At 31.7% G+C, this 18,311-nt stretch overlaps 2 protein-coding genes across 3 annotated transcripts in view; both read right to left on the bottom strand.

Annotated features, from left to right (window-relative positions):
* The window catches only part of LOC106458125 (protein disabled-like), a 40,315-nt gene extending 29,593 nt beyond the window's left edge, over positions 1 to 10,722 (bottom strand). Inside the window, exons 1-2 of the mRNA XM_022384268.1 lie at positions 10,393 to 10,722; positions 1,341 to 1,557 (exon numbers count right to left, since the gene is read on the bottom strand). Of these exons, the coding sequence (XP_022239976.1) occupies positions 1,341 to 1,542 (202 nt within the window). The 5' untranslated portion in view covers positions 1,543 to 1,557; positions 10,393 to 10,722. The remainder of the gene's footprint in view (positions 1 to 1,340; positions 1,558 to 10,392) is intronic.
* A 3,223-nt stretch (positions 10,723 to 13,945) lies between these two features.
* The window catches only part of LOC106458120 (metalloendopeptidase OMA1, mitochondrial-like), a 23,596-nt gene continuing 19,230 nt past the window's right edge, over positions 13,946 to 18,311 (bottom strand). For both annotated transcript variants that reach the window (XM_013917579.2, XM_013917580.2), the window contains exon 10: positions 13,946 to 15,240. In XM_013917579.2, the coding sequence (XP_013773033.1) occupies positions 15,085 to 15,240 (156 nt within the window). In that variant the 3' untranslated portion in view covers positions 13,946 to 15,084. The remainder of the gene's footprint in view (positions 15,241 to 18,311) is intronic.

Genomic DNA, 18,311 nt, shown 5'->3' with positions numbered 1-18,311 from the left:
TTATTAAATTTAGCTTTTTCTTCAGTTTTTGCTAATAAAGATTTAAGCAGTATTCCACATCTTAATCAGTTGATAAATGGAAACAAGATCAAACAAGATGACTGCATTAATTCTGATCTGGTTAAGAAAAAATTGGGAAGTTTAGAAAACGATAGGCTCCTGAGCCAGATAACATTTCCCCAAGGGTTTTGAAGGAGGTTAAAGATTGGATATATGAGCCACTTACTAGTATTTTTTGTCAGTTCTTGAATAGTGGGCAGGTACCAGAGAATAAAAATTGTCCCAGTAATTATAGACCCATTAGTCTTAAATCAGTTGTGGGAAAAGTTTTGGAAAGTCTGATAAAAGATGCTTTGCAAAGTCATTTAACAAAGTTTAGAATTTTATTGGATAGTCAACAATGTTTCACTTAGGAAAAATATTGCCTTACAAATCTTTTAACATTCTTTGAAAAGGTTACTGCTTATGTAGATGAGGGTAAGGTGTAGATTTGGTGTATCTGGATTTTCAGAAATAGCTGAAGATGACTCCTACCTTGCCAAAATTTATATTTGTGTCCCCTAGTCCTACTATTCTCATTGTTAAATATAAAAAAAGATGATACATCAACACTGTCAATTCTCTTTACAGTCTTAAACACCTCAATCAGATCCCCCTAACTCTTCTGTTTTCAAAAGAAAACAATTTCAGAGATTTCAGCCTCTCCTTGTATGACAACACCTCCATCTCAGGCACCATTCTTATAACCCATTCTCTGAACCCTTTCCAATAATTTAATGTTTTTCCTAAGGTAAGGAACCCAAGACTGAACACAATATTCCTAATGTGGCATAACCAGTAACCTGTACAATGAAAGAATAACCTCTTTAGACTTGTATTCAATATTTCTATAGATACAACCTAAAATCCTATTTGCCCTACCACTAGCAACAGCACACTTATAGAGCTAATTTTTTTTTTACAAGCCTTTTATGTGGAACCTTGTCAAATGAGACAGTTTCATTTTTCTAACAGGGTGGTTGGCCTTTGGAATAGGTTGCCTTCAGATGTTGTAAAGGCAGTAAATTTAAATGAGTTTAAGAAAATACTTGATAAGTATATGAATTAAAAGGGCTGGGTTCAAATTTTTTGTTATTCTTTTTAATCATTTTAATTTAGTTTTGAGGATGGAACAACCGAGATGGACCAATAAGTCCCATGTTGTCCCAAAATATTGTTATGTATTTTTATTTTGACCTAAACGGTATTGGTCAAAAAGATAAACAAATCAGTATATGTTAACACACATACAAAATATTTTTTAATATAACAAAAAGAGATATTCATTTCATTTAGACAACCTTTTTTAACTTGCTTCATTTTCTGTCCTGCTTTAGCTTCTTTTTGTGTTTTAGTTTCTTTTTTGATCTTCTTCTTCTCTGCTAAATCTTTACTTTTCTTATCACTCCCCTGGTCTTTGGTTTCACTGCTTGTAGTACTGACACCATCTTCCTTAATACTGTTTTCATCTAAGTCTTTTTCCATGATATCACTTTCTTTCATTTTCTGATGTTAATGCTGCAATTAAAACAAAACCATGTACAAAAAGAAAAATAAAGGCTGAATACATTAAGGTAGTACAGAAAAGTGTGCAAAAAAAAAAAGAATCAGCTTCTGGAGATTCAACTATCAATCCCCTCTGATGCACGAGAGTTTTTTTTTCTAGCACTGTCATTTTTAGAAAGCAATGACAAGCTCTTCCACAAGGAAGAGGGTAAAAATAAATATAAGAAAAAGAGATAATCACAATGTTACAAAGAAATATACAAACAGTTTTAGAGACTGTATCAGTGTGTCTGTCTGTTTCACTCACAATTAATCAGGTCCATTAAAATTTCTGGATACTGCATATAGCTTAAAAAATAACTACCTCAATATTTAAAATGAAATTTCTGCTAACACTGAATTTATCAGTTGTGCTGAGGTGGTTAAATCCAATATTGACCAGAGAAAAAAGAAAAAATACATTTAAATAACAGTGGATAACTGAAAATTTAATAAGCATAAAAGGCTCTTATGAAAAATTAAAATGAGATGCTAACTCAATAATATTGCTATCTTCTATATTTTTTTCCTATCACTGTTTATTTTCTGATGAATTTTTGAGCTGAGTTCTGACTATTTCTTTAAGGATGCTTTTGGATGTGTGTATGTAGTACATTATGTTTGAATATACACACAGAGCTGTCCAAAATAATACACATGAACACCCACACAGTATGCTTGTTACCTGTATCTGGTTATAATTACACACTTAGGATAACCAAAACTGACTTGCCAGACTGCCACTGTTCTGTCATTCACAAGTTACCACTGAAAATTTTGTTTCAGTCTATAGATTAATGCTATTGAGTTTTGTTCCTTTATAAATATATTTTATTACACAAGGTTTATCCATCTATTTTTAATTAGTGCTGAATATACACTTGTCTATCTATATAATAAAACAAATGTGGCATAATCTTCAATAAACTGTATTACTGTTATTATTGTAATAATTTTGTACATGGTTGTAGCTTCTGAACTACACTTCAACTTCATTTAAAAGATAAAACTAGTAATATGTACACATTAAAACTCTTTAAAAAATATTTGAAATTATTTACAATGTACATCATTCAAAATAATGCCTCCTACAATTGCAAGTTACTAGTTTCATAAAGTAATATCTTTTGAGAAAAAAAGTCCAATAATAATCAAAAAAACATCTATGTTTCTTCCTCATATATCATGTTAACTATTTTTGTCAAGCATATGTTTTTCATGCACCCAGTTATCTACCCTTCCCACATGCCATAAGCAGCAACAAAACTATTATGTACACATTTCATGGTCAGTTGTGCCAAGGAATGGCACTAAAAGCTCTTGAAATAGAAACCTTAAGAATTGTGATAAATTAGACATCTGTTTAAGAAAGGGCTATAGATACGTTGCTAGTGGATAATGACACGTAATTTCTTAGTCAAATATCCCATTACTTTAATCTTATAAACCACTTGACAGATGTTGAATCTTAACTTTGAAAACCATTATGAAAGTAACATCTTCTCATGTCATGCTGTAAAGTTAATTTAGAGTTTGCTTCTGATGAGAGTCCAAAAAGAGTTTAAGCAAGCTGTAGATGTAAGAAAACAAGAATTAATACAGGTAATAAATTTTGTGAAGTAAAGTACACAACAGTGTGAAAAGAGAAAGGTGAAGCAACATACAAAGTATGTGCATATGACATAAAAAGTGTATTTAATAAAATAACATTGCACAAGTCAATTACTATAAGATTTTTAAAAATTATCAAGTCATACATCATACACATATAGATAAAATAATGGTATATGAACATATTTGTTACATTTAATGATATGGTGATAATAGCAATCAAAATTAGACCAATAACTTCAGTATTATCTACATATAATAATTTTAGGCAATAAGTAAACAGTAAAATCAATTTTTTCTTTTTCTGAAGATTCATTCTACACTTAGCTACTGAAATCATGATAATGTCAAAACTTCATTTGGACAGTTGGTCAAATTCCTCTATAAATGATGTAAATAACTGAGCACTGAAAAGTTCAGATTTTAAATCATAAAAATTATTGTTCATCCAGCAGGAATAAAATGAAAGTAATAATTAAATCATTCACAAGAAAATAAATTTGAGCACAATGATATTATACTAAACCTTAAAACTTATTTCTGAACTTGTGTTGATGATAAAACATTAGTCACTCAGAACAGTGACCCGAAACACTGATTAGCTCACGAATAAGCTGTTGATAGAATGTACTCTTAGTCTTAAAATAAAAATTTCTGAAAGGGCTAATAAGTCAGGTTACTATGTATTTACCTGGATAAAAAAAAAAACATTAACAATTTTTATACAAAATATCAAACAGCTTATAGATTTTTTTGTTTATATCTGAATGTTAATAATAAAAAGTTTCAATATTTTACAGTATCCCATTTAAAACATTATGATACATGTATATTTCAAGTATTTAGTTATGTTACCTAACTAGACAAACAAAACAATGCCTTTTAAAATTTTAATCAACAAAATTAAATCAATACTGCTACAAATAAGCACACAACTGTCATCTAGTATATACATATTTGTGTGTGTATATAAATATATATATATATATATATATATATTTTAACAATGTATTATTAAATTTAAAATGAGCAATAAAAGCATTGGACAAAAAGCAAACCTAGAACATATTTCCAAGTTGACAATTTAGAAGAAGGTCATTGTTCCCAAATTACATTTATAAAGTATTTCATTGTGAGTCAGATTCTGCACATACATATCCTGAATATACAAACACTACTAAGCACAAAGTAGCTATAATATTTGGTGTGTTATTGAAAGACACACATTTAATACCTTCCAAACAAGTTACTTCAAGAATCCTATGCTGAACAATTTCCCTATGATAGTCAAGAAAGGAGAATGTTAAGTTCCCTAAAAACATAACACACACAAGTATGATTTAACTAACCTTGTAACAGACCAATGCACATGAAACAAGAGTAGATGCAAGTCTGAAGTCTACTGTAAGTTAGCTTAGGAAATTCAACACCTACATGTACATGTAGGCTAGTATTTATCACTAAAAAACAATTTCTAACTCAACTGGTTTATTCTTGATAATTGTATGGAGGTGAATTTCAAAGTTCAATTAACTTTAACACAATGGTTTCTTTAAAAGAGATACCGTGAACCAGATAACTACAATTACTGTAATCGTTCTGGACTCACTAACATCCAAGTAACAGTAAATACGTTATAAACTCAGAAGCAACAGTTGCAAGCTAAAAAAAGTTTTGTACATGTAACATACTTTTCAATGTAATTTTCAAAAGTCAACAATGTTGTTTCATCAAAAGTCAACTTTGTACTATTGAGGCCTAGCTTCTGTGATCCCAACCATGTTAACTAAATTTTTTTCCCACATTCTTCTTAATTTGTTGTTTTCAGATTCCATATAAGAGGTATGTAAAAATAGCTTCAGATCTATCCTCAGCCTCCCACAAGTCACTGCCCAAGAGGCCTTTCATTCAACACAAGAAACAAGAACTCATCAACTGGGCCCGATGATGACAGATGACAGTTCTCTAAAATGCTATATATATATTTACAGCACAAGATTCTAAAAGTTGTTTTAAAAGCTGAAAGCTGGAAAAGCCTTGAAAACCAATATATATAGCTTTTGTTTAATATGTAGACTACCACCTGCAAGACCAGCAATGTTTTTTGTATAGAAAAATAGAGTAACACTCCACTTAGCACCACCCCACTTTAAGCTGATTCATTATAAAACTGTTGTCTCCTGGAGAGATTTTAGTCACAAGAGAGAAAAAAAATTATGAAAATCCATAACTTTCTGAACATAACTTTTTCATACTAATGGTAGTAGTGCACTAAGTAATTTTTATTTAATAGCATTTTAGTGATGCAATATGAATTGTTAAAACATCATCCACATAAACAATATTGTTCCCATTGAAAAAATTTTTCTTAGGAAGAGATCTACAAATCTCTGTACAGAAAACAACGTAATATAATATGTCATTTGGTAGACAAAAACCTTGCCTGTCTATTGGTTATAACTAATATAGTCGTAAGTGTAAGAGAGAACTATATGTATTGACAAATCCTGAAAGAGATGATGTGACAAGTGGGTGTGGCAGGAGGGGTCAGATTTTCTATTTGATGGCTCTGTAACCAAACAAGATAGAAGGCTAATAAAAACATTTTTTTCGGTGATGATGATATTATAGTGAGTAATTTATGTTAAATAAAGCACTTATACATTATTCACAGGTAAGAAACAATGCCTTCAGTTACATATCTCCATATACGTAATGTTAAAATGACCCTGTTTAGAGCTGATTCATTTAGAGCCCTGTTCTCAGGATCCCTTCCTGAGCACTAAATGGGATATTACTGTATTACATTAAACAAGTAAAATTGCACATGTAGTTAAACTGCCACAGAAAGTTATTTGATACACAATTTTTAGAATTAACACCTATTTCAAGAATATTTACTCCGACCATCTAGTTATATTGTTACAATTATACATATACACACACACACACAAACACATATAGATAACTCTTCATGAAAGAGCAACTAGTGTTGTGGAAAACAAGCAGGATTTAAATAGGAAGTTTGATAAAACCCTAAAGCTCTATGCTGTGGTAAAAAAGCAAACAGATACACCAGTTATCTTTATTAGCATTGTGAATTAAAAATAAGGCCTCACCTGGAGTTATGTGAACAATTTTGGTTTCCTTGCTACATAAAATATAACATTTTAAAAATAATGCAGAGATAGGGTACTTGTATAGAATGACACTTGGTTCAAGAAGTTTAAGCTATGTGGAAAAGCATAAAGGTTTGGACTTGTTTTCTCTGTAAGATAGAACTGGAGATGACATGATTCATCCAAAATAGCTAGAGATTAGGATGACATATCTTCTTCTGGTGACATAAATAAGTGACAGAATGATAACATTGGAAAAACAAACTTCAATATCACAGGTAACATGTTGAAGCTTTGGAAGTCTACATCACCGCAAGCTGATTCTTCCAAAATAATACTTTCTGGTATGTTAAAAACTTGTGGAATGGCTTCCATTATGATATGGCACGTGCTGTTTGAAACCTTTTGAAAATTTGTTTGAAAAGATACATCAATATTAAAGGCTTCATTTAATTTGGATTTTATTTTATGGTTGTGAGGATAACCTCAGTATATCAAATTTCAAAAATGCAAATTTTGAAAGGATGCAACAAGAGTTATCTGTTATGAATTGGGCAGCCGAGTTATTTGGAAACACTTATCAGATATGGAAAATGTTTAAAGATAAATTTTTATATATTCAATGTAAACCTATTCCTAATAGAAAGTACAGGGTATCTACAAGTAAAAAAAAAACAGGTTGGCTCACAAAGAGTTTAAGAAATGAAATTAAAGAAAAGCATCATAAATTTAAATTGACCAGTATGACAGGAGACTTAGAAGATTATAATAGATAGAGACAGTTGGTGAAACAGGAAATTAGGACATCAAAAAGGATGCATGAGAAAAAGTTGGTTGAAAATGTAAAAATGAAATGGTTGAAAATGTAGCAAGCTGATTCTTCCAAAATAATACTTTCTGGTATGTTAAAAACTTGTGGAATGGTTTCCATTATGATATGGTACGTGCTGTTTGAAACCTTTTGAAAATTTGTTTGAAAAGATACATCAATATTAAAGGCTTCATTTAATTTGAATTTTATTTTATGGTTGTGAGGATAACCTCAGTATATCAAATGGCTTTCTCTCACCTTGTTTTTTACTGATCTTTTGAAAAATAATTTTGTCTAAGTATAAGTATAAATTTGCCTTTTTGAAATTTATAACTTTCATACTTGAAATGTAGGTTAAGTTCTAATGTACATAAACCAACAGCAAAGATCTAATAAAATACACTATAGAAAAAATGATAGTATTTTATTTTAAATAAAAATATTAATCAACAAAGTTTCTAACACAGAAGTTACAACAGTATGTTTTTTCTTAATACAAAAATGTGCAAATGAAAACTGATTCAAATTTTCAACTGCAGAGTATTAAATAATACATATAGATGTGTTTTCTTGATATATATATAGAATAAAATAACACAATTACGGGCTTATAGTATAGATTTATAACCACATTATAATGAAAAAGAAATGTTCAACACTACAAATTCCCATTTTCAACTGATTTCAAATCAAACAAGAAAGCTCTGTTTATACTGGCCCTGTTTTTTAAGCCAAGCCTGTATGCACCATTTCTTGTAACATACTCAGTGTCTGTTAAATGTCTGGATAGAACTTGGAGTTTTAAGTGACAGCAATACCACTTCTTTCTGTTTATTCTAGTGATGCAACACACACTCACTATCTTTTTACATCCATTTATTAAAACAAGTTATGTTCAAGAGATGCAAGTATGTGAAGGAGAAACCATGAAGTTCCTTTGAGTGCATTGGATCTTTCATATCAATATGAAAGCAACTTTACGGTTTCACATGTTTAATTAGGTTTTTTTTTTTACTTTCGTTCATAGATTGTTTGATGATATAAATAGAAAAAATTTAAATAACATTGTTATTCTTTCCCATAAATAATATGCTGACATGTACTGTATATGACAGGCCAGTAATAAGTTTTTGGAATACATCTAATTTCCCCAATTTAGTGGGCATCATTTTACAAAAACCAAAAACAACTATTTAAAAAACTTTAACTCAAAGAATATCTTAAAATTGAGAGAGGTAAGCATGTGCAGCAATAGGAAGAACATTTCAAATACAAACAACATTATCTGAGGTATCTTAAGTTATGAACTTGATTGGTTAAATGAAAATTAAGTACATTAAGATGTTATATACATTTATGTTTTCTAATCATCAGAAGTCTGTAATTTACAGATGTTTAGTCTTGAGACAGGTATTTATTTTTATGACTTATTTTTTAAAATGTAAACAGGTATACAATGTAATGTATGTAATTTTATGTTGTTGCTCTGTTTTCATGATACATTATACACACTTCAGGTTACTTATAAAACATAAAAGTATTAAATATTGTCATACATTATTTTACACCAAAACCTAGAAGAGGAAATTGAAAAAAATCTATGTAATTAAACATGTGTACTTTGTTGATTGACAGATTTATACATATACACCAAAAGACAATGTATTCCTTACATCTTCATTTTGATCATATATTATGAAGAAAATGATTAAAATTACAACTGAACAATACAGATATTATGTTATTATTATATTTTCATCCTAGTATAAGTACTTGCACTAAGCAGCAGGGTTCAAAGGTTCCCAGTATACCAATTAAGCTTCTCCATTATCCCCAATTACTTCTATATCTACTCTAAAGGGAGTCCATACCCCAAAACAAATCCTCCTTAAAACACCTTCCCATGGTAAATGAGCATGAGTGCCATCTTTGGTCCCTACTTTATGAATGAGAAATGAAGTCAGTTTCAAACATGACACCCCCAGGATACCAAGCACACATAATTTGTTTCAGTACTGATGTTAAGCACAGGTTCACAGGCTGAAACAAGTTAAAATGTGACTATCTAATTTATGAAATTTAGTTGACCAGCATATTAATACATTTATTTTTTGTCAGAAAATTCAAAGTTGTTTTTCTTGTCAGATATGATTTGGTACAGGTGATGACTAGTCCTGTTTTTTTTTCTTTCCAAGTTTTATGTGTATAGCATATCTAAAACACTCATTAAAACTTTTGGGAAATGCCTTGATCCTCCAAACAGATCTTTGATATAAATTTGTTTTATTATACATATACATAGTATACCAGTTATCACATCAAAGTCACTGATAAATGCATAAAAAAAACGTTGGTAAAGCCCAGTTTCAACTCACACATCCTCTTCATACAAGGCATTATGTAAATTAATCATAAGTAAGAAACAATTTTGTCTAAAAAATAAAAGCAAGAACAATCATTATGGACTTCTGAACTAGATATATAAACTATTACACATACAAGTACACCAACACATATCAATATACACACACACACCACTTACAATAATGTATTCTTACAAGTTTACTATCCATATGCACACAATCTACTAATAGTTTTATATCCATACATATCACAGAAACAAATAAAACTAAAGTATAAATAAAACTTGTAGTGGTTAAATTTACACCAGTTTTCAATTGGGTATCCTGTGGTAGGTCTTATTCGTAAAATAATGCAAGTAAAATAAAAACATCCATTATAACATATTCAGAACTTTTTGTGCACTCAAGAATATTTTGTTAACAGATATGTTTCACTAAAAGTAAAACTAATAAGTAAATAGCATTTTTTTTCACACACAAAGCCTTATTTAACAATTAATCACTTGCATTGTCATGATACCTTTCTTTTTAAGAAATGTCCTATACTGCAATTAAAAGTAAAACCAGTGAATGTTGCACTTACCCAACTCTGAAACAAAAGTTACAACTTTTAATAAGTGTTTTTCTATTTCTACTGATGCTACTGCTAGCACTGGGTAGTATTAATAATACGAGTAAGTAATCACTATGTTATATGTGCATAATTATAATATTGCTGATACTCTAAAATAAAATTTTCCATGAAAATATATCCTTAGTAAAACAATAACTTGTTAGTATTAACTATATAGAAAAGTTTGTATGAAATCTCCTCACAATATAATATTGAATATTAACTTGCTAAAGTCTTAAAACTCGATTACAAACTTCGCCAATTTATGTTTGACATGATACGCCTACTGACCTCACGTGACCTCTGTATGTTCCAACCCGGATGTGAAAAGTCTTCCTTAAAAGTTAAAGTTCCATCTACTGATCTAGGGGCATCCAAAGATTCAGAACTGATGAATCATGACTTGTTAGTTAACACTTAAAATTTTACTGTGGGACTGAATTGTCCAATGCTTTACACCACTTAAAAATATACTACGACTCAAAGTTAACTAAGAATCCAGGCAGTAGTATAGGTTTAAGTTTTAACAACATTAGACCTATGTTACTTCTTTTCAGCACTTATCTTTTACCTCATCGTACTACTATTACTACTACTTCTTCTTCTCTAACGATGTAACACGAGTTCACGTCGTCCTCACTAGGCGTCGTAAAGACACAACTCTATGATATACGTCACAATAAGCGCCTTCTCTTGAAGTAGAAATGGAGATTGGTGAAAAAATATTTTTAGCCCATTAATTGTTTATTTACCATATTTATTTAGGTAAATAAAAATATTGAGATAATATTTTATGAAATTTTACACGTAGACAAATACTTTAGATTTAGAACTTAAGATGAAAAGAAATTAAGATAAACATCAGCATTAGAAAAATACTATTTTCCTCATTTTTATTTAAAACTTTAAATTATGTATATCTTATATCTAAAAATTACACAAAATATACACTGTTTCCGTGCCGTTGAATTTAACTTGAAGGAGAATCACAGCTATGAGGAAATATTTTATTTCATACACATCCAGTGGTATAAGATATAAGTTACGACTACAATCACACACACACACACACAATGTAATAGAGTTAAAAACTGGATGAAACAATCGCTATTTTTGTATGTTCATACCAATATTATTAACATATTAGACCCTCAGTGGCTCAACGGTAAATCTGAAGGCTTATAACGCTAAAGACCGTATTTCGATACCTATTGTGTAGCTCTGTGTTTACCTAAACATAACGAAGACGTGATATTAAGTCATATACTTGCTAATAGCTGTTATTAACTTATATCAAAAAAATATTCTATCTATTTCATTAAAATGAATTTTTTTGTTGTTGTTGTTTTTAATCACAAAGCTACACAAGCAGTTATCGGTGCTCTACCCATCGCGGTTATCGAAACCCAGTTTTTAGCAATTTGAGTCCGCAGACATACCACCGTGGGACAAATGAGAAGAGAAAACTGTGTTAAGTTGTATAAAACATGTCTTTAATATATCAATATCTTCCATACTATTCTTTTTATAAAGTGAAACTAAAATTTGTGATACGGTTTTGTTTGTAGCTAGGAACAAAATTACACAATAGACTATGTGTGATGAGCACACCAAGAGAATCGAAACCTGGTTTTTAGTGTTACAGACTTGCTGCTTTGCCACTGTACAAATTAATAATGGTACAACTTATAGTTCATTAACAGTTGATTAATATCAAACAAGATCTTTTTAATCCACTTATTCTTTCCAAATTCCCAAGTAAACTATTTCACTTCATGGGAATGAAGCAATTGTTTGTTGTTGTTTTTTTACTCCTGCATAATATTTTTTTCGAATATATCAAAAAACAACTAACACCTTTTAGTCTATCAAAAACTCCTTTTGTCATATGAATCTTTAATAAATATAAGTGCTACACTGATAATAAAGAGTTCGCTACATAACTACAAGTCTTTGAGAAATTGTTTTGAAATAATCATAACGAAAATAAAATAAATAAACCCACTACACAGTGCAAATTGTCTAGTAGCTCTTTCGGAAAGAGATTTATTGCGGAACATGAAGATTAGTATCTAGTACAGATACGTTTGTATGTGAAAGTTTTCATCCTTCTTTATTATAGAATTTTTCATTTTTTTATACATGCAGTGAAACCTAGAAGTGTTCAACAAAGTTTTAAGTTGCTTTCATTTTCTTGAGATAATACTTAGTATATTCATGTGATGTATGGTTATAAAGCTGCACCTTGTGCATGAATGTAGACAACGCCCCCAATGGTAGACAGATAATGACTTGAGGTTACGACCTCCCTTTAGTTTTAATAATAATGACTAGTCACGTTGGCAGCTATGGATAAGTCTGGTATTACTGAGTTAAATAATTCATTGAATGAAGCTTGGAGAAAGAACATTAAACGCGACTGTCCAGCATTCAAAGAAAGTACATACAAAGTGTTTTTAAATAAAAGTTGTTCATTGTGTCCAATCCCTTTATTTCCTTTTCACAAACTCAGTTAGTTTCAGAGAAACTCTGTAAAAAATGTCTTGTTCAAACCTCTCATTATTCTGTGGACCTATATTGTCACTTAAATAAAATCAAATTTATGTGAGGTTAACACAGAGCTGATAGGAAAGAAAAAATTCTAAACGTAAGGAAGAACTGTTTGTTCCTAAGTAATATTTAAGAATGCTGTTGATGACTATGAGGAACTGTTTAAACTAGGTTAAATTAATAATGAAGGAATTTCTTGCTTTTCACCTTTTTGGTAGATAAAATGATAGCAAATTAGATCTGAGAAAGTGAGAAAACAAGCTTTGCTTCTATTAAACAACAATTGAAGTACTTTGAATAAAATGTGAGAATAAGAGGTTTTGATTGAATTCAGCTGGATAGATATTGGTATTACTAAGTATTAGTTGAATGAAAAATGTAACTGTGACTTTAACATAATTTAAAATTTTCCATAGGAACCATAAAAAAAACTAATGTTTTTATTCCTTCGAAATAACCTTTTTTGCTTACCAGATATGTAATATCAAAGATGAAGGAAACTCTGTGGAGTGTTTTGGTTCACATGCCTGATATTAAAGCTACTTACTGACATTTTCTACCCATCTCCCTACTAACAGAAATACACATTTTTGTCGTGATTTTTAAAAAATGAAAAGATAAAAAATCTCATGAATTTGAGATCCTGATATGGTGATAGTAATACAAAAACAGGTAATCAGAACAATTTTTGGTTTAGAATAAAGTATAAATAGACTACAAAAAATTTATTCAGGTATATAAAACAATTTATTAAGGCTTAAAAACACTAGCCATAAAAGAGCTAATTTAATGGTAGAATGAGATAATATTTTGAATGGGGAATTAAATATTAGTGGTAAAAAAAATTGAAACTTAAATTTAGCCTTGATATTAGGTAAAACTGCTACTCAGATATAAATACACAGAATAGTTCATCAGGTGACAAGATTATTTCAAACATCTATTGGGCAAAGATACAGGTCTGAAAAGATTCATTTAATTTGAAATAGCAGTTATCTGAAAAATTAAAGGGTGACCTTGATGGGCCTTCTATCATCATGTTTGTTTTTTAAGAATGACTGTGAATGAATGAAGTTGTGTACACAACTGAAAACCTCTTAAAGAAAATCAAAAGATAACAAGAATAAACATTTCCTCAAGTTTTCAAGTCTTCATTTCTTTCAGTCTTGTCTTCAGTCACCAGCTATACATCATTTAAATGAAGGAATAAAGTGTAGTTTCTTAAAAATAATATACTTGTATTTGTAATTATGTACAATTTTACCCTAAAAATTATTTATTCAAAAAACTAACATATTTATAAATATTGTCTTTATTTTTATCAGATTTGAAAGTAATTTTGTTACATAATACCAATTGTAGAGGTAAATAACTGTTAGAAATATTTGATGATGACAAAACCTACACAACAAAAGTTTGAGTAGTTCTCTTATGAACTATGCACAGGAACACAACATGAAACCTAAAGTGACATTTATTTTCAACACCTTTATCTCGAAATACAGTATTTGTTATTTCAAAATATTCACATTCAAATACTAATTTCTATTCTATCCATCTTATCCTATTCACTAGCAAATTTTCACATTAAAAAAAAACCACAATGACATTGTAAGTAAGTCAGATGATCTTATAATGTTTGTCATATGGAAGACTCCTAACTGACAACCCTTCAACTAAAATATAAATTACTCCAACAAGAGTGGTGTACAGATCACAGAAAACATACCCACACTTTCACAAAGAGACAACAGGAAAGAATCAAGGTCACATTTTGTGAGGAGCAGAACTATATTTGTGAGGAGTAGAACTATGTTTACAGAAACAGTAGTTTTCAATAATTTATTAAAAAATATTAAATAGCAATACCTAATATCACAATTAATGAGTATGTAAATTTCATATAAAAGAAAAATTAAATTTCCATATTGCTGCCAAAAGTATGATTTACAAAACATAATAGAACCTTTTATTTTGTGGCAAAATGTTTTTATATCATACTCAATGCCAATTAAATATATTATTGTTTTTCTTATGAAATTCAAGCACTTCACCTACTTTGTCAGTCACTTTCATTTTTAAAATATTAAAAAAACACTAACCTTTGTTTTTTTACAAAGTTCTTAATCCTAAGTAACCATGTTTTTTAGTTACCATTTAAAGACATGACATGATGAGTATTTTGAATCATTTACTTCAAATATGGGAAATACTTTTTTTTGAGACTGTGTTTTCTGTGTAAAGAAAATTTTACTTTGTAAGAGTTAATAAGAAAATGTTATTAACTAACTCCCAAACAACTTGAAGCTCTTAAATTCTGTAATAGTACTTAGCTATAACAAGAAGTCAAAATGAACACTAATGTCCTTGTAACAAACAAGTTAGTAAAAATATTTCTATTTTTTTTTCTCAAAGGCAAATGGACACATCATCTTATGATGACTTAGGTACCAACACAACCATTTTTTGCTTATGTGCTAATGCTTTTGCTGCATCTTCCTCAAGTTTCTGTTTAAAATTTTCAATCTGTGCTCGTGGATCCACTCTAGTCAGTGATGGGCATCCACATTCGTAACGCTGCTTTAAGGCCTAAAAGCAGATAAAATATTCATGTGAGATAATTTTATAAGTAAGATGGACTTTCATACATCAAGCAGTTGAATAAAAACTTTAATAAGTAATATACTTCTATGTCACTTAACTCTCTGTTTACAGGCTCGATCAAAATGACCGACTCCATATCTGTGAAACATAATGACGTTTACTATAATTTTTATTTTACTACATATATCTTCACAAAATTTTAGATAAAATCATTATAAATCTGTTGTACCTAAAAAAGTTACCACTTGCCTTACCTGAAGGTGTATTTTCAATAGATACTCACCTCTTCACACAAAATAGCCTTCTTTATCATGATTTTGCACATTCTGCCAAAGAGATTTGCAAGCCACCAGCCTTGTAAAAACTCCTACCTAAGATCATGAGAAATCTCATGAACTTGTGCTACTGCATGATAATGTCATCATACATCAGAACCCTTCACCAATAGCAGTGAGACACATCTCCGCGTGCAATGGCTCCTTCTACAAAGAAATGAATAAATGTGCACCAAAAAGTGGGGAGGATGGATGAGAATATGTGTGAAGGTGAGTATCTACCAGAAATACATTTTCAGGTGAGGAAAATGTTAACTTTTGCAGTGAGTACTCAACTCCACACACAGAATAGCTAGAATCCCACATTGAAATGGTGTAGGGACTGGTGCAAAGATTACCTTAATGAGCTTCCTTCAAAAGTTACTCAAGAAAACCATGGGATGTGACACCTGATGGCAAGGACTCCATACAGGCACACCCATGGGAGACCACATCTAGTGTATACTCTTTGTTCATATAGGAGTATGGAAGTGGCAAAGAAGCCATAATTGTGTTGCAAGGATGGGTGGAATAGGTATATGGCTGTCTAAGTACTCACACATAAGTTGTCGACCAGCCAATATGTGTAGTGTGGTTAGAACTTGTTCAGACCATACCTTGTGTTCTTACTTCCTCCACCATCAGACTTCAGGGATCAAACCCAGCTGTAGGAAAAGGGCACTTTATGGATTCCTTTCTGCATGGATACTTATATAAACCTCTATTCGACAATTAGTCACTATAGGACCCTTGTCTACTGTGGAAATAGGGTATGTGTTGTAATAAATCAGTGTTACAGACAGTATGTTCACCCCAATTCTACCGTCAGTCTCTCTGGGGCTCATCCAGCTGCAGGAGGAAGGCACCATATTATGTTGATACACTATAGATATATATACACCCCCACTTGACTGTCAGTTTCTGTGGGCCTTGTGCCAGCTATGGGAATAGAATATGTCTTTCTTTTCAGTACAATGTAGAATGGATTGGTAATAGTGTGTTCACCTCATTTCTATTGAGCAGACTCTGGGCTGCAGGAGAACTTGTAAGATAAATGTATAGAAAATATTAGTAAGTGAGCTGTATCATTGGCCCATATGAAGATTGTGATGTATCATAGTTATACATGTGGGGTGACCCTCACTACTCTACAGTGACACCCAAGTTCTATTTCTCATCAGAGAGCCTCCTTGTTCTAGTCCAAGTAGTTAGATCTCAATCGATGAGGATTCTCCATGGTCCAACACCCCAGAAGCTAGGAACTATTAAGTGACAAGGGTCTCCTGTACTGCACTCGACAAGTATGTGGTTTGAATGGATCATTACTAAATGAGAGTATGCCTGAAGGACAACAATGAAGTTCAAAGGTGTTGATATGTAAAAAACATTCCAACAGGAACCTAGAGCCCAAAGTCAGGCTGTCATTCAGTGACATTCCCGACCCTGAGAGAGAGAAGTGTCTGTGAGAAGTAAGGGAATGCTGGAGATGGTATTAGAGTGGTCCATCCACCAAGCAAGATCCTCCAGAAGAGAAGGGAGAGGTGGATCTGGGAGGACGATGGATCCCCAGAGAGGTTCTACTGGTCGCACAACCTCCCTCGTTGTACAGTACACATGTGTGCAACCAAGTGTAATGAGGTTTCAGAAAAACCATGGTCCCTAATATACAGAACCTGTCATACAAAATGTGGCAACCAATGCTTAAGGTCCCGTAGGGAATTGGTGAAGGTTGGGCACAGCTAAGGTGAGAGTTGAAGAGAATACCCTGGTGGATGAGACACTGGGTAGGAGTAAAGAAGGATTTGGAAGTTTTTGCAAGCCATCCCAAACAAGTAGTATTATTAAGAAGAAGAAAAGTGTGTTCAGAGGATTCTGCCTTGGAACTGGCAAAGACAAGCCAGTTATACATACAGAAAAGAAATCTCAAATATAGACCTTAAAGATGTTGAGTAAAGACCCACATAATGTCATGGAAAACATAGAGGGCCAACACTATACCAAATGGGAGAGCATGGAATTGGAAAATGCAATCCCTTTGGACAAATCAAGGAAAAATTGTAAGGACAGGGTAATTGGGATGTTGAGAACGGCATCTGATACTCAAACTTGGTCATCCACAGGCTGAGTTGGAATGACCAACAGAGAGAGAGAGAAAATTCTCTATCTGAATATGTGGGATGATCAATAAATGACTGAGGAAAGAAAAGCTAATAATTGGATGCTAGTCCCCAGTCTTTTTTGTGGACAAAAAAAAGGCAGGAGTAACAACCTGAAGAGAGGTCATGAACCCTCTTGATGGTTTCTTCGACAAATCCAACACTGCCCTCTCAAGGTGATGAAGGTAAGTGGGATTAGACAGGTGGCAAAAGAAGACAGATTGGGCAAAAGATAGGGAGGGAAGAAAAGAGAAAGACCAGAGGAAAGAACCGCAACAATTCATGATTGGCTGAGAAATGTGACCATAGGCAAGCAAATTGAGACAGACAGGCTCCCACAGGTCCTAAACTGATCAGATGGCCATCAGTCACTGAGACATTGGATAGAGGTGGAGCAGGAAAAGGTGGATGGTCTGGATACCTGAAAAGAATGCAGAGCTGGAAAAGGGCCAGGGTGAGTGACAGAGGTGGAAGGGCAAAGTTGGAACAAATGGGAAACTAGAACATGAGAGGATTAGTCGCAGGCAGCTTCAGCCCAAGATTCCAAGGAATCAGGGATACCACCAAAAACCTCCAGACAAAAGGG

Source organism: Limulus polyphemus, unplaced genomic scaffold (genome assembly GCF_000517525.1).
Source record: "Limulus polyphemus unplaced genomic scaffold, Limulus_polyphemus-2.1.2 Scaffold418, whole genome shotgun sequence".
Classification (NCBI taxonomy): domain Eukaryota; kingdom Metazoa; phylum Arthropoda; class Merostomata; order Xiphosura; family Limulidae; genus Limulus; species Limulus polyphemus.
This window is presented reverse-complemented; position numbering and strand designations above follow the sequence as displayed.